Raw genomic sequence first — 17,701 nt, 5'->3', positions numbered from 1 at the left:
CAGTTTTAAATAAATCAATAACGTTGATCACTGTTATAGAAATGGGTTATATTTTTGACACTGGTTTCCACATGAGGCAGCATGTAGGAACATGTATTTAAATACCGAGATGTTGTGTATAGCGTAGCAGTCGAGAGCTTTGATTCACCACTCACCTTGACAGTGGGGTAGGTCTTCTTGTTCTTTTCACTGGACGCCCCGGGCAGCCCTCCGTGTGAGGGACCCTCGCACTCGTACCGAAAACGAAATCCTCTCTGCACAACAAAAACAACATTGAAATCACTGACGAAAAACCAATCTGAAAAAAAGTTGTTGCTTTCAGGTAGTTCCATCTCTTTTAAATAAAGTAAAATAAATCTCTTCTTACCTGTTTTGGCTCTTCGATTATTGCAAGGTAGGGACCATTAGCTGTGGGGTAAAAAAGAAGTTTAAAGAAAAAACAAAGCAGATTCAATGTATCTGTTTTCTCCCCATGGACCCTGGATTTTAAAACAGAATTATAAAATCCACATGCTGGCTTTGCAAAACGATTGTATTATTCTTAATAAAATGTCCACCTTCACAAAATGACATTTTTAAACACATCCGGTAATAGATTCATAGAGAAGCAAACTGTAGTAAGGCTGCAAAATCAGTAAATCAGTATTCAAGCCACAGTGAGAATGATTAACCTGCAATGATATCACTTGACTTGGTTCCAGTTTTTTATTTCCTTAGCTCTTCGTTGCTCAATACCAGCGCTCACCTGTCTCCAGGTACGGCTCTGCTTTAACGTGTATGCTTGAGATTGGTGGTAAAAAATTATACGTGGATAAATCTTCATAAGTCAGCTGCTGAGAAAGAGAGGGAGAATAACAACTGATCAAAGTACAGCACCTACACAACACATTTCTATTAGTTCATTCATGCATGGCTTGTAAGATGTATTTACCAAGCAGCATTTTATTTTCATGTTTGTACTCTGTTGTATCTCACTGCTTTGGCTATACTTGTTTCATTGACTAAGAAGTTTGCCAATATTTTAATATTAAATGTTTTGTGTTGCTGTTGAATTGCGTGCAACAGTAAAGGGGCACTAATTGATGTATTTCTCGTGTCTTAGTTTTAGATAATGAGATTCTGTATGGTGGATCAATCAATGGCATTTATTCCTCACTAACTTATCAGTATCTGGCAGATGCTTGATTACATTTCAGGTCCAATTCACAAAGCTTGTACAAAGAGTAAGTTTTGTAATAACTTACATCGCCTTCTATCATTAGATTGTCCATTCTGTGAAAAGGGAAAAATAAATCAATTAGTACCAATTAGTGATATAGAAATCAATATAGTGACCTGACACTCGCATCGTGACTTTGTCTACCAGCAGAATTCATGGGGTAAAAGCAAGCACACCAGTACAGAGACGGAAATAAGTCTGATCCATTCCTGATTTTACTAGGAGTTTATAATAACACACCTGAACTTCTACAGTACCTGCTGGGACCTTTTCTGACATGCTCACTCCCTCTCTCCCTCACACAGAGATTACAGTCTAATCTTTCTTTTTGCTTTTTTGTGTTGAGTCTTTTTGATAGTTTCACTTTCATATTTCTCTTTATCTCTCTCTCTCTCTCTCTCAGTGGCTCAGTGTGTTTTTTTCTGCCAGGAAACAGATTGAGATAGGAAAGCCCCCAGAATCCCGAGTCTGAACACTGTGATGTCACACATCCCGTCTCACTGCAGCGACTGGGGCTGTCACTCAAACTAAGGCACTGAGTTTGTTTAAAGACTGGAGTCTAGAAGAAAAAAAAAAAAAAAGACAAAACTGACCAAGAAAGCGATCGTTATGCATTATCCGATTCTAAATCATTTTCAGATTTGAAATTACTAACAAGTCTATTGCAGTGAGCACGTTCCAGTCTTCCTTGCAAAAAAACCTCAAAGCTGAGATCTAAACTTGCCTGTTGTCTTTTCCAGCTAGTCGCCTGGTTGTGTCATTTAACAATGTTAGTGGGAAATATACAAGTTTAGTTAGTTATAAAAGAAGCAGTTGAATGTTTTAAATGAATGTTTGTAACACGCTTCAAACAGTCCTTAACCCATTAAGTGCCATTGTCCTCATTTCAGGACAGGCTACTTACATTTTTTGGAGCACTTTTAATTCATCTACCTGTTATTTAAATGTTCTCTTTAACTACAGTGTTATGATAACTTGGCAGGCACACTGGCTACCCCAGAGTGTGACTGAAGCGCACTGTTTCTGAAGTCTGGGGTTTTGAATTACAATAGAGACGATTCCTCACACACCTGTGATGAGGAACAGTCAGAGCCCAGAACACTGGACCACTGGAGCACCATTCTCTCCGCTTTTACCTATTCTTTACCGTGCTTTCACTGGGCTTTATTACACTTTGCTATGATTTTGCTTTGGGAATCTTTTATAAGGGTTAGTGGGAATGATGTTGGCGGCACATTCACCACCAGACTGGCTGATGGAATTTCCAAAGAGCAGTTCTGTTTGTTAAGACAACAGGGCCAGGAGTTTCACTACAGGTGACTCAGAGTTCCTTCTAGCGTCTGAGCTTCTCCCTAAACTACAGGAGCTCCCCCATGTTGGGAAACCCAACAAGAGTGAGTCTCCCTGCATCGAATTACTAGTTTACCTGCCACACACAAACCCTGTGCCAGAAGGCCTGAGCAGACCTGACCCGGCTGCTGCTTATCTTTCTGAGACCCGAGCAGATCACAAACCAAGAAGTAGTCCTGAGGCCTGACCCTGCTGCTGCTTATCTTTCTGAGACCTGAGCAGATCACAAGCCAAGAAGAAGTCCTGAGCAGGCCTGACCCTGCTGCTGTTGACGTCTGAGCAGGTATATTTTGCCCCCAGTCACACACACAGAGTGACTGATACCTATTTCTAGCCTTCCTATACCTCACTCATCAATTCTTTGTATTTTATTTATAGGAAACAGAAAATCTCCCCGAAGAGCCTGCCAGACAATTTACTCATCTCTACTGTAGTTCTTGTCGGATGAATCAAACTCCTGATTTTAATTATTTTTTTCTTCCCCTGATTGATAAGTGACAACCTGATGGCTTTCTTCAGAGAAATTTAAAATTCAGAGATGACTCTTCTGTCCCGTGAACCAGCACACACACACACGCACACACATCCTGTTTCACCTGCTTTCCAGTAAGTCAAAGGTCCCATATTTAATTATGGTACAACTCATGCTACGAGTTTAATGTAAAAATAAAAATAATATATCAATTGTTTTTAATTCAAAAATATCATCCCTAGCTTAATAAATTTGGTCACAAGCGTTTCGACTTTGGATCTGGTGATTGCTTTCACAGTTGAAAAGGAGTGGGTTGCAGCAGTATGCGGTTATTGGAATGAGGAATTTCAACTTAAAACTAAAAAACTTGCGTGTAAATGACAAGAAAAATATTTGGGGTTTAAGCCTGGGTTTAATACTAAGAGTTTTGTTTTTATTGAATCCCACACTGCAACCACAGCGCTCCAGCAAGCCTGTGTGGTCTCTGCCAGGTGTGCTGCAGCACGGCTGACCTCTTCAAAGGTGAGTGCGGAGGCGACTCTGGGGAGATCTTATCACAGGCTCGTTAAAGGACGTGCGCGTTTACTGCGAAGGTCTGAGTCATTACACAAACAGAGGGATTTTTTTCAGGATTTTTGTGATGCAAAAAAAAAAAAATGATAAAAAAAAGATAATAAAAATGGGGCCACCAACTCTCACGGGAAATGGAAAAATAAAATTCCCAAAGAGAATTTTATTTTCAGGCAGACTGGTTTTACGCAGAATTAATTTCATAAAATAAATACCAACCCCTAAAACTTTCAATGACTTGAGTTGAGATTGTGTTTGATTTGCTCAACTTGCAAAGAGGTGAACATTTTCATTTACCCGCAAAAAAACACAAGTGCAAAATTGTAGGATGTCCTTGTTCATCTGCTCTCAGCATTAGTCATCCCTCCCTCCCAGTCCCTCTGCTCTAACCACTAGACCACACTGTACCCACCCTCCTCCCTTTCTCACAGTCCCTCTGCTCTAACCACCAGGCCACACTGCTTCCCAGTCCCTCTGCTCTAACAACCAGGCCACACTGCTTCCCAGTCCCTCTGCTCTAACCACCAGGCCACACTGCTTCCCAGTCCCTCTGCTCTAACAACCAGGCCACACTGCTTCCCAGTCCCTCTGCTCTAACCACCAGGCCACACTGCTTCCCAGTCTCTCTCTGCTCTAACCACCAGGCCACACTGTTTCCCAGTCCCTCTGCTCTAACCACCAGGCCACACAGCTTCCCAGTCTCTCTGCTCTAACCACCAGGCCACACTGCTTCCCAGTCCCTCTGCTCTAACCACCAGGCCACACTGCTTCCCAGTCTCTCTCTGCTCTAACCACCAGGCGACACTGCTTCCCAGTCCCTCTGCTCTAACCACCAGGCCAAACTGCTTCCCAGTCCCTCTGCTCTAACAACCAGGCCACACTGCTTCCCAGTCCCTCTGCTCTAACCACCAGGCCACACTGCTTCCCAGTCCCTCTGCTCTAACCACCAGGCCACACAGCTTCCCAGTCCCTCTGCTCTAACCACCAGGCCACACAGCTTCCCAGTCCCTCCGCTCTAACCACCAGGCCACACTGCTTTCCAGTCCCTCTGCTCTGACAGGCTCACAGGTCAGAGTGAAAGGGTAGCATTAGAGGCGCTCTGATAATACTGTCAATATGAGGTCTGCATCTCAAACATTTTGAGATGTTCGCAGCTGAAACAGTGGTGGATTGACAAATATGCTGTTTGAATGAACAATGAATAGGCTACTTTTCTTCTCACAATACAACAAAGTAATAATAAAAAACTAATACTAATAATAAGAACAAGACATGAATACAGTAGGTAATAACGATTAGTCTAGATAGACTACGTACCCCAATTTTCCTGTTCTTTTCAGAACTGCTTACATAACAAAAACAAGATCACAATGACCTCACCGAGCACGCTGACCTGTAAAAGTCATCTGCAGTATGATGCTTGTTTATTGACACTGGAGCAGCCCTGTCAGTTCCACAAACTTCCTGCAGTATTCCCCCTGAAGAAACGTAGGCTTGTGTGTGTCTTGTGTGCGTGTGACGGTGCTCATGTGAGAATGAGTGTGGGCATGTTAATAATGCTAACAAGGCCAAACCCTACCTAACAAGGACCTAGGTTATGTCCCTGTAACGTTTTTTTTTTATTATCTATATAATGAACATAAAAAAATGGCTTTGTAAACATCCTTTATTGCTAACACAGACCATTGTTGTCAGCTTGTCCTGTTCTAACACACTTACAGTAACTACACAAAACGAAATCTCAGCTAAAGGCTATTCTTGTCGTAGCACCAGGTTGTCTGAAAGCCAAGTTCCCAGTACAATGCTACTGAAATAAGCTGTAGACACAAGTGACAAATGATTTCTGTGAAGGAAACTACCCACTGTTATTGTATTGGTCAACCATACTGCAGTTTGCAGTGATTCGCTATGCTTGCCTGTGCTTTAGTATGCTTTCAATGCTCCACTGTGTACTGCACACACTTATCGTTGTTTATCCCTTACTTAAGCACCCATGGCCACTGTAAACTGGGCTCAGGGGCCAGTGCTGTATGTCTGCTGGTGTGAGGCTGGAATTAGGACGCTTGTAACCCAGCCTGTGCTGACCGCTTCCTGCCCACCTAGCACACGCATTTCCTGGACTTGTTTTACAAGAGTACACATCAAATAAACGTGCAATTACAAACTGAGTTGACTTTGGATTAGTTTAGTTTATCCACGATGTGTCGGCAGGACCAGCACCACTAACGTGCAGAGGACATTAAAAGCGCAGGGGCTCATTTTTCAAGCACCGCTTTGAATGAAAAGCATTGTTGACAATATTTTTATGACTGAGAAAAAGTGCAGTCTTGGGGTATAAGGGTAGGAAGGCAGGGGCTTAAGCCACCCCACGTTAATGGCCAGCACAGCTGCAGTGTATGCCTGACCATCAGTAGACGACACAGATTGATCTGTTTTTTGAAAAGCGTTCATTTTGTTTGGCTGCTGCTCTGTCAGGTGTGCTTACGCTTGCATTGTCAGCTACAATCAGAACACACACACACTGGACAACTCCCCCTGCTGGCCAGTTTCAAATTGGTTTGGTTTGTTTTGTTTTTTCTGAAACACACAGACTGTCGCTTAAACTTAATAATAATAATAATAATGAACACTGGACTGGGATATGACTCGCTGTAGCAGCAACAAAACACAACAGGCTTCAACTTTTACAATTATTATTATTATTATTATTATTATTATTATTATTATTATTATTATTATTATTATTATTATTAGACTTCCCGTCTCTTTTCAATACAGGAAGAGAATGGTGAACTTTAATTTCACACCACGGTTCACGCTACAGAGTGTAATTAAATACAGTAAGTACCACTAATTAAAATGAGTCAAGCGCAATTCAGCACAGTATATGAATACAGCTGTGTAACTAATAACAAGTTGCTAAACTGGGCCAAACATCAAAGCCCGTATCGGTCTCATTACCACAAAAAGGAGTAACAGACTCGCTACCGACAGTATCGGATCTTTGCGAAACTCACCTTATTACAGTCAATCCGTATCACAACAGTGATTTCTTAACTTTGAATCGTTTTTTTTATTTTATTTCCAAGCAATTTCCGACGCAATTTTTAATATCTGTCCCCACAAAAAAAAAAAAAAAAAAAAAAAAAAGGTAGAAAATCTAGATCCTCACTTGGCTTCAGAACATCGGAACTTGATTTTTGCTTATTTGTGTGTTAAAGCGTGTAACGTCGCTGAGTATTTCTGAATCTATACTTCCTGCACTTCAACCTGCTTTCCTTCAGGCGGAAAGTCCCGACTGTAGGGGAATTCCACAGAACGCTGCTTGTCAAATTTACGGCATCTCATTGGTTGCCCAGGAACAGTTATTCGCATACGAACTGGTACCCCGCCCACTAAACCACTGACTGAACTGTCAATGAACACCGGTATAGTGAATACATGACCCGAATGGATAGCGAGTCAACACGGTGAAAACGCTGATGGAAATTAGAGGATAGCTAGCTGGTAGTTGTGGTTCTGACCAGTATCTTCCAGCGCTGGTCACTGCTGGAATTTCCATCAGGGAAGTGTCCATTAGAATATACAGCTCAATTTCCTATAAGGGATTATATTCAGCTGTGTAGACATTCCACCAAATTCCTCATGTTATGCAGTTGAGGGAAGTCTGGCAGTCCTGTGGGGTTAATGGTAGTCAAGGAGGCTGTGTGGTCCAGTGGTTAAAGAAAAGGGATTGTAACCAGAAGGTCCCCTGTTCAAATCCCACCTCAGCAACTGACTCATTGTGTGACCTTGAGCAAGTCACTTAACCTCCTTGTGCTCCGTCTTTCGGGTGAGACGTAGTTGTAAGTGACTCTGCAGCTGATGCATAGTTCACACACCCTAGTCTCTGTAAGTCGCCTTGAATAAAGGCGTCTGCTAAATGAACAAAATAATAATAATAATACTGTATTTTAATAGGACATACCCCACCAAGCATGGATATGCCTCATGATCTAAAAAAAAGTCCATACAAGCAAACACACATGCCCAGTAACACACTGATGAACACACATCTGCCACACACACTCACAGAGAGAGAAGGTGGGGTGAATATGCAGCCATACCAGTCACAGCCTTAGGGATGCATTTTAAAAACACTGTAGTTTCTGTTTGGATGTGTCACTATAATATAAAACAGCATGCATGTTTTTACCATGAATCAAGTTTACTGGCATTGACTTTTCGTGCTTTTACTGATTTAAAACATGGGTGTGTCCTGTTTTACAAGAAAAGTTTCTAGAATTCCCCGGGGACCCACTGTAGAACCCCGTCTGAGAAGTACAGCTTTAGAGATCAGTGCTGGTGTACTCCCCACCCCCATCACTCTCAGAGCAGGACTGTGGGGTAACAGAAGAGACTCTCCTTATTGTTCTTTGGTCACACACGTTCTGTGTAGATTTCACACATTTGCAAGTGTTCGGTGAACTAATCAAGTTCACCGTGTGTTTCTTACTTCGCTCAGGGCAGAGTGCGAGCGAAAGTACGCTCTCAACATGATTAGAGGCAGCCACCAAACACTTAGAAACATATTATATGTCTCTAAATCTAAATAAAATAAAAAATAATTAAAAAAAAAAAAAAAAAACAAGACAAAAAGCTGATACTTATTGTGTTGATATAGAACCTGTCATGGTTTAAACATTTCAAATGCTTTGTCAGACATTCAGAGAGCGAGAGTGACACTGCTGGTGAAATCCCAAGTGTAGCTGCTGCTGATAGTTCCAATGGGGGACCTGGCTTCTAATGGAAAGCATAACTTGAAAGTGACAAGTATTAATAGTGATAGGCCCAGATGATTATTTTGGCTTCAAACAATTCACGATTCATACAAAGAGCTGCATTCCTTCCCAGAATTTGGACTCAGGTTATTTCCAAATTTGTGACTGTGCGCTGTGAAATTCTGCAATGGCACATCAAGACTGTAATGAGAGGTTTTCATCATGAGCAAAACATGTACCCGACGCACGTCCCAAGCCTCTCTCTCGGGAATGAAGGCTCCGTTCTGGGGGAGTAGTTTGTACGGAAAGGGGAAATTGCTTATTCACAACTCCACACCGGAAGAATTAAGTCCGAACTGGACAAATACATGCAAAATTCCAGATACATTTAGCAAAAGACTCAGCTGACATTGTTGGAATTGTGAGCCATAAGCTAAATGCTAGTTTTGTAAAATGAAAAGGCGTTTGTTCTCCTTTTAAAACGTTTTTTTGAAATATGTGGCTGAAAGGATCGCTGCTGTGAGATCTCATGGGACAGGTTCAGATTATCACTGCACTAAAGACAGTAATAGAATCCATTATACTCAAGGCCATTTCATTTTCAGTGTTTATTAAAAAATCAATTAAAAGAATTCATTTTGCCAGGTAAACCCCCAGGTAAGAGTCTATGCTTTGTGAATGTAAAGCTGGTGAAGCTACCCTGTATCAGGACTTCAGTTTCGTGTGTTAAACGGACAGCCCCATATAACTCTAAAAGTATATTTTTCTTTACATACATTTAGATTTTTCTTGGTGTAAGGCAGTATTTTCACTGCCTGAATGGGTCAGATTTTGCACCTTGATTATTGTATACAAGGCTATTTTGAAGAAAGGGCAAAAGCACATTTGCTGAGAGAGCCCTTATACAGTAGTTATGTCTTTCTTTCTTTTTTTCTGTTGTTGTCGTGAGCCGAAGTTAATGACAGTACAGTCCTGCTGAAGCTACATCCCCATCTAGTGGACAAAAACAGTTCCAGATCAACCACTTCTTCAACAGTGAGTTCCATGTTATTCATTTTAGCTGTATGTTTCCATGCATATTGTTTTTATGCTCTGCAGAATTATTATATATATATGTATGACACCCCAGGATAAACCGCATTGCATCAAACACCTGTCTGTGGTACTGCAGTGCCTCCATTCACTCCAGCAGTGGCTTATCAGATTAATAACAGCCTGTCCTCATGTCCTGGTGTTCTGCTCAGAGTTCCGGGAGGAAGTCCAGCAGCAGGAAGTGCTGACGGAGGGGGATGTTGTTCTCGTCCAATAGGAAGCTGCTCCTCAGGGTCAGGAAGAAGGTGTCAGCTGGGTGAAAGAGGAGGGAGAGGCACATCTCCGACACCACCTGAGAGAAGGAGAGCTGAGAGGAGGGGACTGAGAGAGTCGAACGAAGAGAGAGATGGACAGAGTCAGTTTTAACACTGCTACCCCTGAATTCAGGTGTATTCCTAAAGGCATCTCTACTAGATGTAACGGTCAGTGTTGTGTGCTGCACTGTTACAGACTTTTCAGCAACACAAATGCAGATGAGGCAGTACAGAGAGTCAGGGACCGTGGGCTGTTGTGCTCACACTGAGGCAGTACTGAGCCAGGGACCGTGGGCTGCTGTGCTCACACTGAGGCATTATTGAGTCAAGGACTGTGGGCTGCTGTGCTCACACTGAGGCAGTATTGAGTCAGGGACTGTGGGCTGCTGTGCTCACACTGAGGCAGTATTGAGTCAGGGACTGTGGGCTGCTGTGCTCACACTGAGGCAGGGTTTTACCTGCTGGCTTGTTGAGCTGTTCTGCTGGAATACAGGAAGATCTGCTCCACAAGCACGGGGGGATCCTCCACTGAGATTACACTGTCCTCGTCTGTCACCGTCATCACTGCTGGCCTGCCACACACACACAGAGGGACACAGAGAGACAGAGAGACACACACACACAGAGGAACACAGAGATCTCACTATGAAACTAAATATGGCGCCCTCAATAGCATGTGCCACATGCTAAATGTGCTTATTTCCAATCTGTAATCCAAGCCTCCACTAACAACCCACGTAAACTATTCTCTACCTTCTCCTCCCTCCTAAACCCTCCCCCCCCTCCTCCTCCCTCCTCTATCTCCCCTGACGACTTTGCCTCCTTCTTCTCTTCTAAAATCTCAGATATCCGCAAACTCTTTAACACCTCTCCCTCCCCCGCACCCCCTCCTGCTCCAACCCCTACACCCACTACATCCCCTACTAACTCGCCCTCCCTCTCCACCTTCTTGCCCCTCTCAGACTCTGACCTCTCCTCCCTGCTCCAGGGTCACAAACCCACCACGTGTGCCTTGGACCCCCTCCCCACTCACCTCTTTCAAGCTGCTGCTCCTGCTCTACTCCCCTTCATCTCCTCCCTCCTCAACACCTCTCTACTTTCTGGCATCTTCCCCTCTGCCTTCAAAAAAGCCTCTATCACTCCCCTCCTCAAAAAACCTACCCTCGACCCCACCTCCCTCCAGAGCTACCGTCCTGTCTCCCTCCTACCCTTCCTCTCCAAAACCCTCGAGCGGACTGTACACCGCCAGCTCTCTGCTTTCCTGTCCAACCACTCTCTGCTTGACCCTCTCCAATCTGGCTTCCGCTCTGCTCACTCCACTGAAACCGCCCTTCTCTCTGTCACCAACTCACTTAAGTGTGCCCGAGCTGCCTCTCTCTCCTCTGTCCTAATTCTCCTCGACCTCTCTGCTGCCTTTGACACTGTTGATCACTCTATTCTACTATCATCTCTTGCTGACCTGGGGATCTCTGGCACTGCTCTGGCCTGGTTCTCCTCCTACCTCTCCAACCGCACTTACCAGGTAACCTGGCGTGGAGCAACCTCCACACCTCACCCTCTCTTGACTGGAGTCCCCCAAGGGTCAGTCTTGGGTCCTCTCCTGTTCTCTCTCTACACCCGCTCCCTGGGCCCCCTCATCGCATCCTATGGTTTCTCATACCATTTCTATGCTGATGATGCTCAGATTTTCCTCTCCTTCCCCACCTCTGACTCCACCATCTCCTCCCGTATCTCTACCTGTCTGTCTGCTATTTCCTCCTGGATGCACTCGCATCACCTCAAACTCAACCTCTCTAAATCTGACCTCCTTTTCTTTCCCTCCTCCTCCCCCTCCTCTGATCTCTCTATCTCTGTTCCTCTGGAATCTACCACACTCTCTCCCTCTTCCTCAGCTAAAAACCTTGGAGTCACCCTGGACCCCTGCCTCTCTTATTCCCAGCACATCTCCACTCTGGCACGCACTTGCAGATTCTTCCTGAGCAACATCCGAAGAATCCGACCCTTCCTCACCAACTATGCTACCCAGCTCCTGGTCCAGGCCCTGGTACTCTCCCGCCTAGACTACTGCAACTCCCTCCTGGCTGGCCTCCCTGCGTCCGCCACCCGTCCGCTCCAGCTCATCCAGAACTCTGCTGCTCGCCTGGTGTTCTCTCTACCTCGCTTCGCCCACGCTACTCCACTACTCCGCTCGCTCCACTGGCTCCCGATCACCGCTCGCATCCAGTTCAAGACTCTTGTACTAGCCTACAGATGCCTTGATCAGACTGCACCCAGCTACCTCCAGACCCTCATCTCTCCCTACACCCCCACTCGACCTCTCCGCTCCGCCTGCACTAGAAGACTGGCTCTACCTCCGCTACGCTCCCCTGCCTCCCGAGCCCGCTCCTTCTCCACCCTTGCTCCGCAGTGGTGGAACGACCTTCCTACAGATGTCAGGACTGCCCAGTCCCTGACCACATTCCGGCGCCTCCTTAAGACTCACCTCTTCAAACAGCACCTGTAGAACTCCTCTGTTGTATCCTGGGACACTATCACCCTTCATTTAAATATGCTTTATTTTGCTCTTATCTGCCCCCTATTTTACTGCATTTAATCCTGTACCTCAGAATATTGTAATCTCCCAAGTGTTTAATCTGTAGTATTTTGTACTTAATCATATCCTGATGTAACTATCACTACTTAATCATATCCTGATGTAACTTTCACTATTATCTGCTGTATTATTGAATTGTGGTTTGTCACACTTGAGAATTATTGTATTTCTTGTTCTTATTGTATGACTTATATTGTAACACTTGAATGTATTTGTATTTGCTTGCGATTGTAAGTCGCCCTGGATAAGGGCGTCTGCTAAGAAATAAATAATAATAAATAATAATAATAATGTCCTAACCAAGTTTCATCACAATTGAAAAAGTGGTTCTTAAGGTATATAAAAAAAATGGTGGATTATTTAGTAAGCCTGGTAAATAAAGATCAAAGTATTGTCAGAAGCAGCCCCCACACATTAGTTAATATTCCTTGGTTAATTACAAAAAGCCAAAAAAGTCAGGATATTCTCTACAAAAAAATTACAATTAAATCAACTTCAAATGGTGCAGCTTGATGCCACAAGTCAGGAAATGCCATACCACCCCTAACCCAGCTTCATCCAGGCTAGGCTTGTAGCATTGATACCGAGATGTGATGGGTAGATGGATAAGGGTGCAGTGAAAATGGCAGAGCTAAGAATTCATTTTACAACCTTTAACAGAAAAAGTTCCACACTAGTGTGGCTCTGTAATTAAACAGGTAAGACATGAACTATTTCAATAATGTGGATTGGTTTGAATGATCCCTGTAAGGGTGAGGCTGTGCTGCTAACCTGTAGTACCGCTTCACTCCAGTGTGTGTCAGGCAGGGGTAGCAGAGCCAGTAGATTCTGTTGCCGTCGACTCCCAGCTCAGAGTCACACCTCCCGCACCCTACAAGGGTGATGTCATCAGCCACCAGTCCCACAATCCTCTGCAGTGGCGTGTCTCCATCCATCAGCAGCTGGGCATTGTGGGAGGTTCCGCCCCTGAACTGCAGAGCAGTGATGTGAGCCTTCACTACTGACTCCCCTGGACAGACAAGCAGAGACAGAGGCAGCAAGAGACACTACAGACAGACAAAGAAAGAGGCAGTGAGAAGCGTAAGAGAGACAGGGAGACAGTGAGAAAGAGGCAGAGAGGTACAAACACACAGGCAGACCGAGAGAGAGGCAGGCTCACAGAGCGATTATTCCTTTTTCTCTGCTCAAGAAAGTTAAATAGTTTTGTAATGTACTGACCCTTAAAGTTTAAATTTACCCACCTAAATTTGCACTTAAAAATTGTATACCCATGCTTTTCCTATGGGGTATACAACGCATTTATGGTAATTCACCCTGGTTTGCCATGCTTCTTTAACATGCTGTACTATACCTCATTGTGCTTTACAATGCTCACCCATGACTAACCACACTTTCACCAGACTTTCAAGTAAGAAAGAAAGAAATCTTTGCTTTGCTCAATTTTAAACATTTTCTTTAGGCATCTACAACCAATACTGTGTCTGCCGCTATAATGCAAGAAGAAAGAAAGAAGACAAAGGATGAGAAGGAAAGAAAGGAAAAAATAAAGAAAAACGGTCAAGCAGTCATAGACAGACAGAGAGACAAACAGGCAGGCAGTCAGATAGTCACACAGACACAAACACAGATAGTCAGATACAAACACAGACAGGCAGTCAGATAGCCGTGGCTGTACTGAGCTGCGCTGTGCTGATCTATACTGTACTGCACTGTGCTGTTCTGTTCTGTACTGTGCTGTGCTGTGTTGTTCTGTACTGAGCTGTGCTGTTCTGTGTGTGCTGTGCTGTGCTGTTCTGTACTGCGCTGTGCTGTTCTGTTCTATACTGTGCTGCACTGTGCTGTTCTGTACTGTGCTGTTCTATATTGTGCTGCACTGTGCTGTTCTGTACTGCGCTGTGCTGTTCTATACTGTGCTGCACTGTGCTGTTCTGTACTGCACTGTGCTGTTCCGTGTGTGCTGTGCTGTTCTATATTGTGCTGCACTGTGCTGTTCTGTGCTGTGCTGTGTGTGTGCTGTGCTGTTCTATACTGTGCTGCACTGTGCTGTTCTGTACTGCACTGTGCTGTTCCGTGTGTGCTGTGCTGTTCTATATTGTGCTGCACTGTGCTGTTCTGTGTGTGTGCTGTGCTGTTCTGTACTGAGCTGTGCTGTGCTGTTCTATACTGTGCTGTTCTGTACTGCACTGTGCTGTTCTGTGTGTGCTGGGCTGTACCGGTGAGTGTGGAGATGCGTGTGACCCGCAGCAGCGCATGGACCAGCGTGTCGGCTCTCAGGACCCCCAGACGGACGTGCTGGATGCTGTGGGGACTCTGGGGGGCTCTGGGGGGAAGAGAGAGGAGGTGGGGGTGCTTCTCCCTCAAATACCCCTGCAGCTCCACCAGGGCGACCCTGTCCATATATCCTGGAACTGCACAGGGCAAAACAAGACAAGGCCATGCTGCTTCCTTCCCCGTTTCCGAAGGGGAGCAGGACTCATTTTGACGGGACGGCTCGCTGGATGGTCTTGTTTGGTTAACACTCAGCCTGTCTGAATGATTTCAGATGCTATAGCCAGCGGCTCTTTTGTTCCAGCAGATCCCTGCATCCCCGCAATGGCTCCTCTCAGCTCAGACGCGGGGTGAAGTTTCTCTTCGCGGCAGGAAAGCTGAATCCGGTTCTCTTTTCCCGGTGTTCCCTTTTCCTTAGGGAAAATCGGAGGGCCGAGGAAAATGTGGATTCTCTGTTTTCCCTCCATGTTTTGAACAGGGGTGACAGAGGATTTGGGGTACACAATTCCAGGCCCCCCTCCCCTCCTCCCCCGAGTTCTCTGTGGACTGATCTGGATATGTAGCACAGTGCTGCCTGCTTCCTCTATCTGAAAAAATGGAAACACAAGAAGCACTTTATTTACATGCAGCCTTTGAAAGGCTCATTTGTAACGTTCAAAGACAAAAGTTTTGCTTGTAAGTCTCTCTCATCAAAGATGTAATGAGCAATGTTGTGTGATGCTCTGACTGCTAACAAGGTCTGCTTTCTTTTCTGAGAAAGCAGAGCACACTGAAGGCAAAACTACGCAACTTTAAATGGGTTTCACACTGGTACCTAAATAAACCTTCTTTTTTTTCACCAGTTCAGCTCAGCAGCAGTGCAGTCGCAGACAGCTTACCCCTGTGTGTGCTAGCACAGCCTCGGCTCTCAGTCTAATTGTGCAGGACTGGGAGTCTGTTGCTGGGGTAATTAGCAGGCAGGCCAACACAAACAACATTTTTCAAAACTGTTTAGATAGGGCCCACACCCAGTGCAGTACCAAGCAGCCACCAGCAGAGGGTGCATAGGCCCAGATTGTCAGAGAACGCAATGACTCACACAGACTGTACTGCAACGGAGACCAGGGAGGTCAAATACAACAGGTCTACATTCCTTTTTTGGTATTTCTGTTGAAATTCCTCATAGTTTCCAAAGATTTCATTTAGATTTATTTAGATTTTTTTTTTATTGCATAGCTGACATGAATAATGAAAACTGGAAAATAATAATTTGATGCATTGTGTCTATAATAGTTGACCACAGTACATTTTCACAGTAATTTAAGTTTTCCCATGGTTACACTATGCATTTACCTATGCTCTTCTATGCTTTCACTATGCTTTATTACACTTTGCCATGCTTTTATAATGGGAGACTTTTATAACGGTTACTTTAACATGGTTATTTTTTTATACTTTACCATACCCTTCTGTGCTTTACAATGCTTATACAATGGGAGACTTTTAGAAGGGTAACTTGATCAGTGAAGCGGTGTTGGATGAGATTAGTGAAGCCGTCCTTTCCACAGAAACACACAGAAAAGCTAACTAGGAATCTCTTAATGTTTAGCAGCTTCACAGCAAGCTGGATCAAATTTCTGCATTAGAATGTATAGAATAGTATCACATTTATGAAGTATGTGTTTATTTATACATTGTTAATGCTTGCTACCCTGTGTGATTGCTGTTGTTAAATTTAAAGAATAAAGGTAATTGTAAAAAGAAAGCCGACACCAGTGTAGACCTGCCCAGTAAATCTGCTGAGCCTTCCCTGTGCTGTAAGTGTGTACCACCACCCCCGCTCTCCTCCCTCCCTCCCTCCCTCCCTCCCTCCAGTCTCATCAGAGGGTGTTGTCCCTCCCTCGACCAATCACAAGGGGAGCTGCAGTGTTGAAATGCTAACATGATTGATTACTGCACACACCTGGGGCAGCTAGGAGCAGGGCTGTGTAGAGGATAGAAAGGAGGGGAAGAGAGAAAGAAAGGGGGGGGGGGGGGGGATGGAGAGAGGGTGAAGAAGTTTGAGTGATAGTGGCATGAAGAGTGCTATACTGAATAAGAGTACAGTTGTATTCTATTAGGTTGTAACACAATAATACAAGTTGTGTGCCTAAAATGTTCTTTACACAATTGTGTTCATTATTGGGACATGGATTATGTCCTCATAAGGTAGGTTTTTTCAGGTTTTCCTATCTTTTGACCCTGAAAGTACTATAAAACATGCCCACTGACAAACACACACACACACACACACACCCCTTGTCCTGTTAATAATTATGTGATTTCTCAACTGCTGAAGAGACCTTTTGAACTGGAAGATGTGGAAAGCCCCTGCTATCATATGAGTGTTACTGATCAGTGTCCAGTCCTGAGGTCTAGGGTACAATAACTAAACAGAAATCAGCACATTTACTGCAGAGAACACAAAATCCCACAGAGACGCAGTCACAAGTCAAAGCACTGAAGCTCTATGCATTTACTGGCAAGCTGTTGTTTTATGAATATGGCTCACCGCATGGCCACTTTACCAAGGGAACTGGGGTTGCAACAGCAGGACTTGACAGACAGACACACAGACGGAACCCCATGTAGCTATCACAAGGCCTGTCTCTCACCACCACAGTCAGAGACCACTTTCCGTATGACAAAAGTCAAAGAAAAGTTTTATAGGGACCTCCCTGTCCTGCCTACCGGCTGTGTGTTACTGTGGTTGGATTTACTGAGCTTCACTAGGCAGCATGTCTCTGGTAGAAGCTCATGATCAGAATAAACAGATAATACCAACAGCATCTTGAATACCTTTAATGACAAACATTTTGACTGGAAGTCTTTTCCAATGTCTTCAAAAAGAAGACCTTTAACGATGCTGAAAAAAGGCTTTCAGTCAGACATTTGATTAGAGGTAATATCTTCGGATTATAAGCATATATTACCTGAAAATGGAGTAAAGCTGATGACGTTACCCTGTATCCACACTTCATTGTGTTAAACAGACTGCCCCTTATTACATTCAAACTCATTTTTATTTACATAAGTGTTTCTACTGAATGTAAAGCCTTGATTCTCTTTAAAACCAGGATCACTAAATCAGTGTTTTGACATGCT

The 17,701-nt window shown here is 44.2% G+C and overlaps 1 protein-coding gene across 8 annotated transcripts in view; it reads right to left on the bottom strand.

The window, feature by feature from the left end:
• Positions 1 to 17,701, bottom strand: part of LOC117417705 (nuclear factor NF-kappa-B p100 subunit-like) — a 34,524-nt gene that overhangs the window by 12,056 nt on the left and 4,767 nt on the right. The window contains exons 2-8 of one of the 8 annotated variants that reach the window (XM_058985157.1): positions 14,524 to 15,165; positions 13,082 to 13,319; positions 10,176 to 10,289; positions 1,245 to 1,272; positions 746 to 833; positions 368 to 408; positions 156 to 254 (exon numbers count right to left, since the gene is read on the bottom strand). In XM_058985157.1, coding sequence (XP_058841140.1) covers positions 156 to 254; positions 368 to 408; positions 746 to 833; positions 1,245 to 1,272; positions 10,176 to 10,289; positions 13,082 to 13,319; positions 14,524 to 14,707 — 792 coding nt within the window. In that variant the 5' untranslated portion in view covers positions 14,708 to 15,165. Of the gene's footprint in view, positions 1 to 155; positions 255 to 367; positions 409 to 745; positions 834 to 1,244; positions 1,275 to 6,628; positions 6,948 to 9,524; positions 9,713 to 10,175; positions 10,290 to 13,081; positions 13,357 to 14,523; positions 15,166 to 17,701 lie in introns of those variants that run through there. The other 7 variants (XM_034925767.2, XM_058985159.1, XM_058985161.1 and 4 more) reach the window with 7 other exon arrangements.

Source organism: Acipenser ruthenus, chromosome 13, assembly GCF_902713425.1.
Source record: "Acipenser ruthenus chromosome 13, fAciRut3.2 maternal haplotype, whole genome shotgun sequence".
Classification (NCBI taxonomy): domain Eukaryota; kingdom Metazoa; phylum Chordata; class Actinopteri; order Acipenseriformes; family Acipenseridae; genus Acipenser; species Acipenser ruthenus.
The sequence above is the reverse complement of the archived record's forward strand: the minus strand, read 5'-3'. Positions and strand labels throughout refer to the sequence as shown.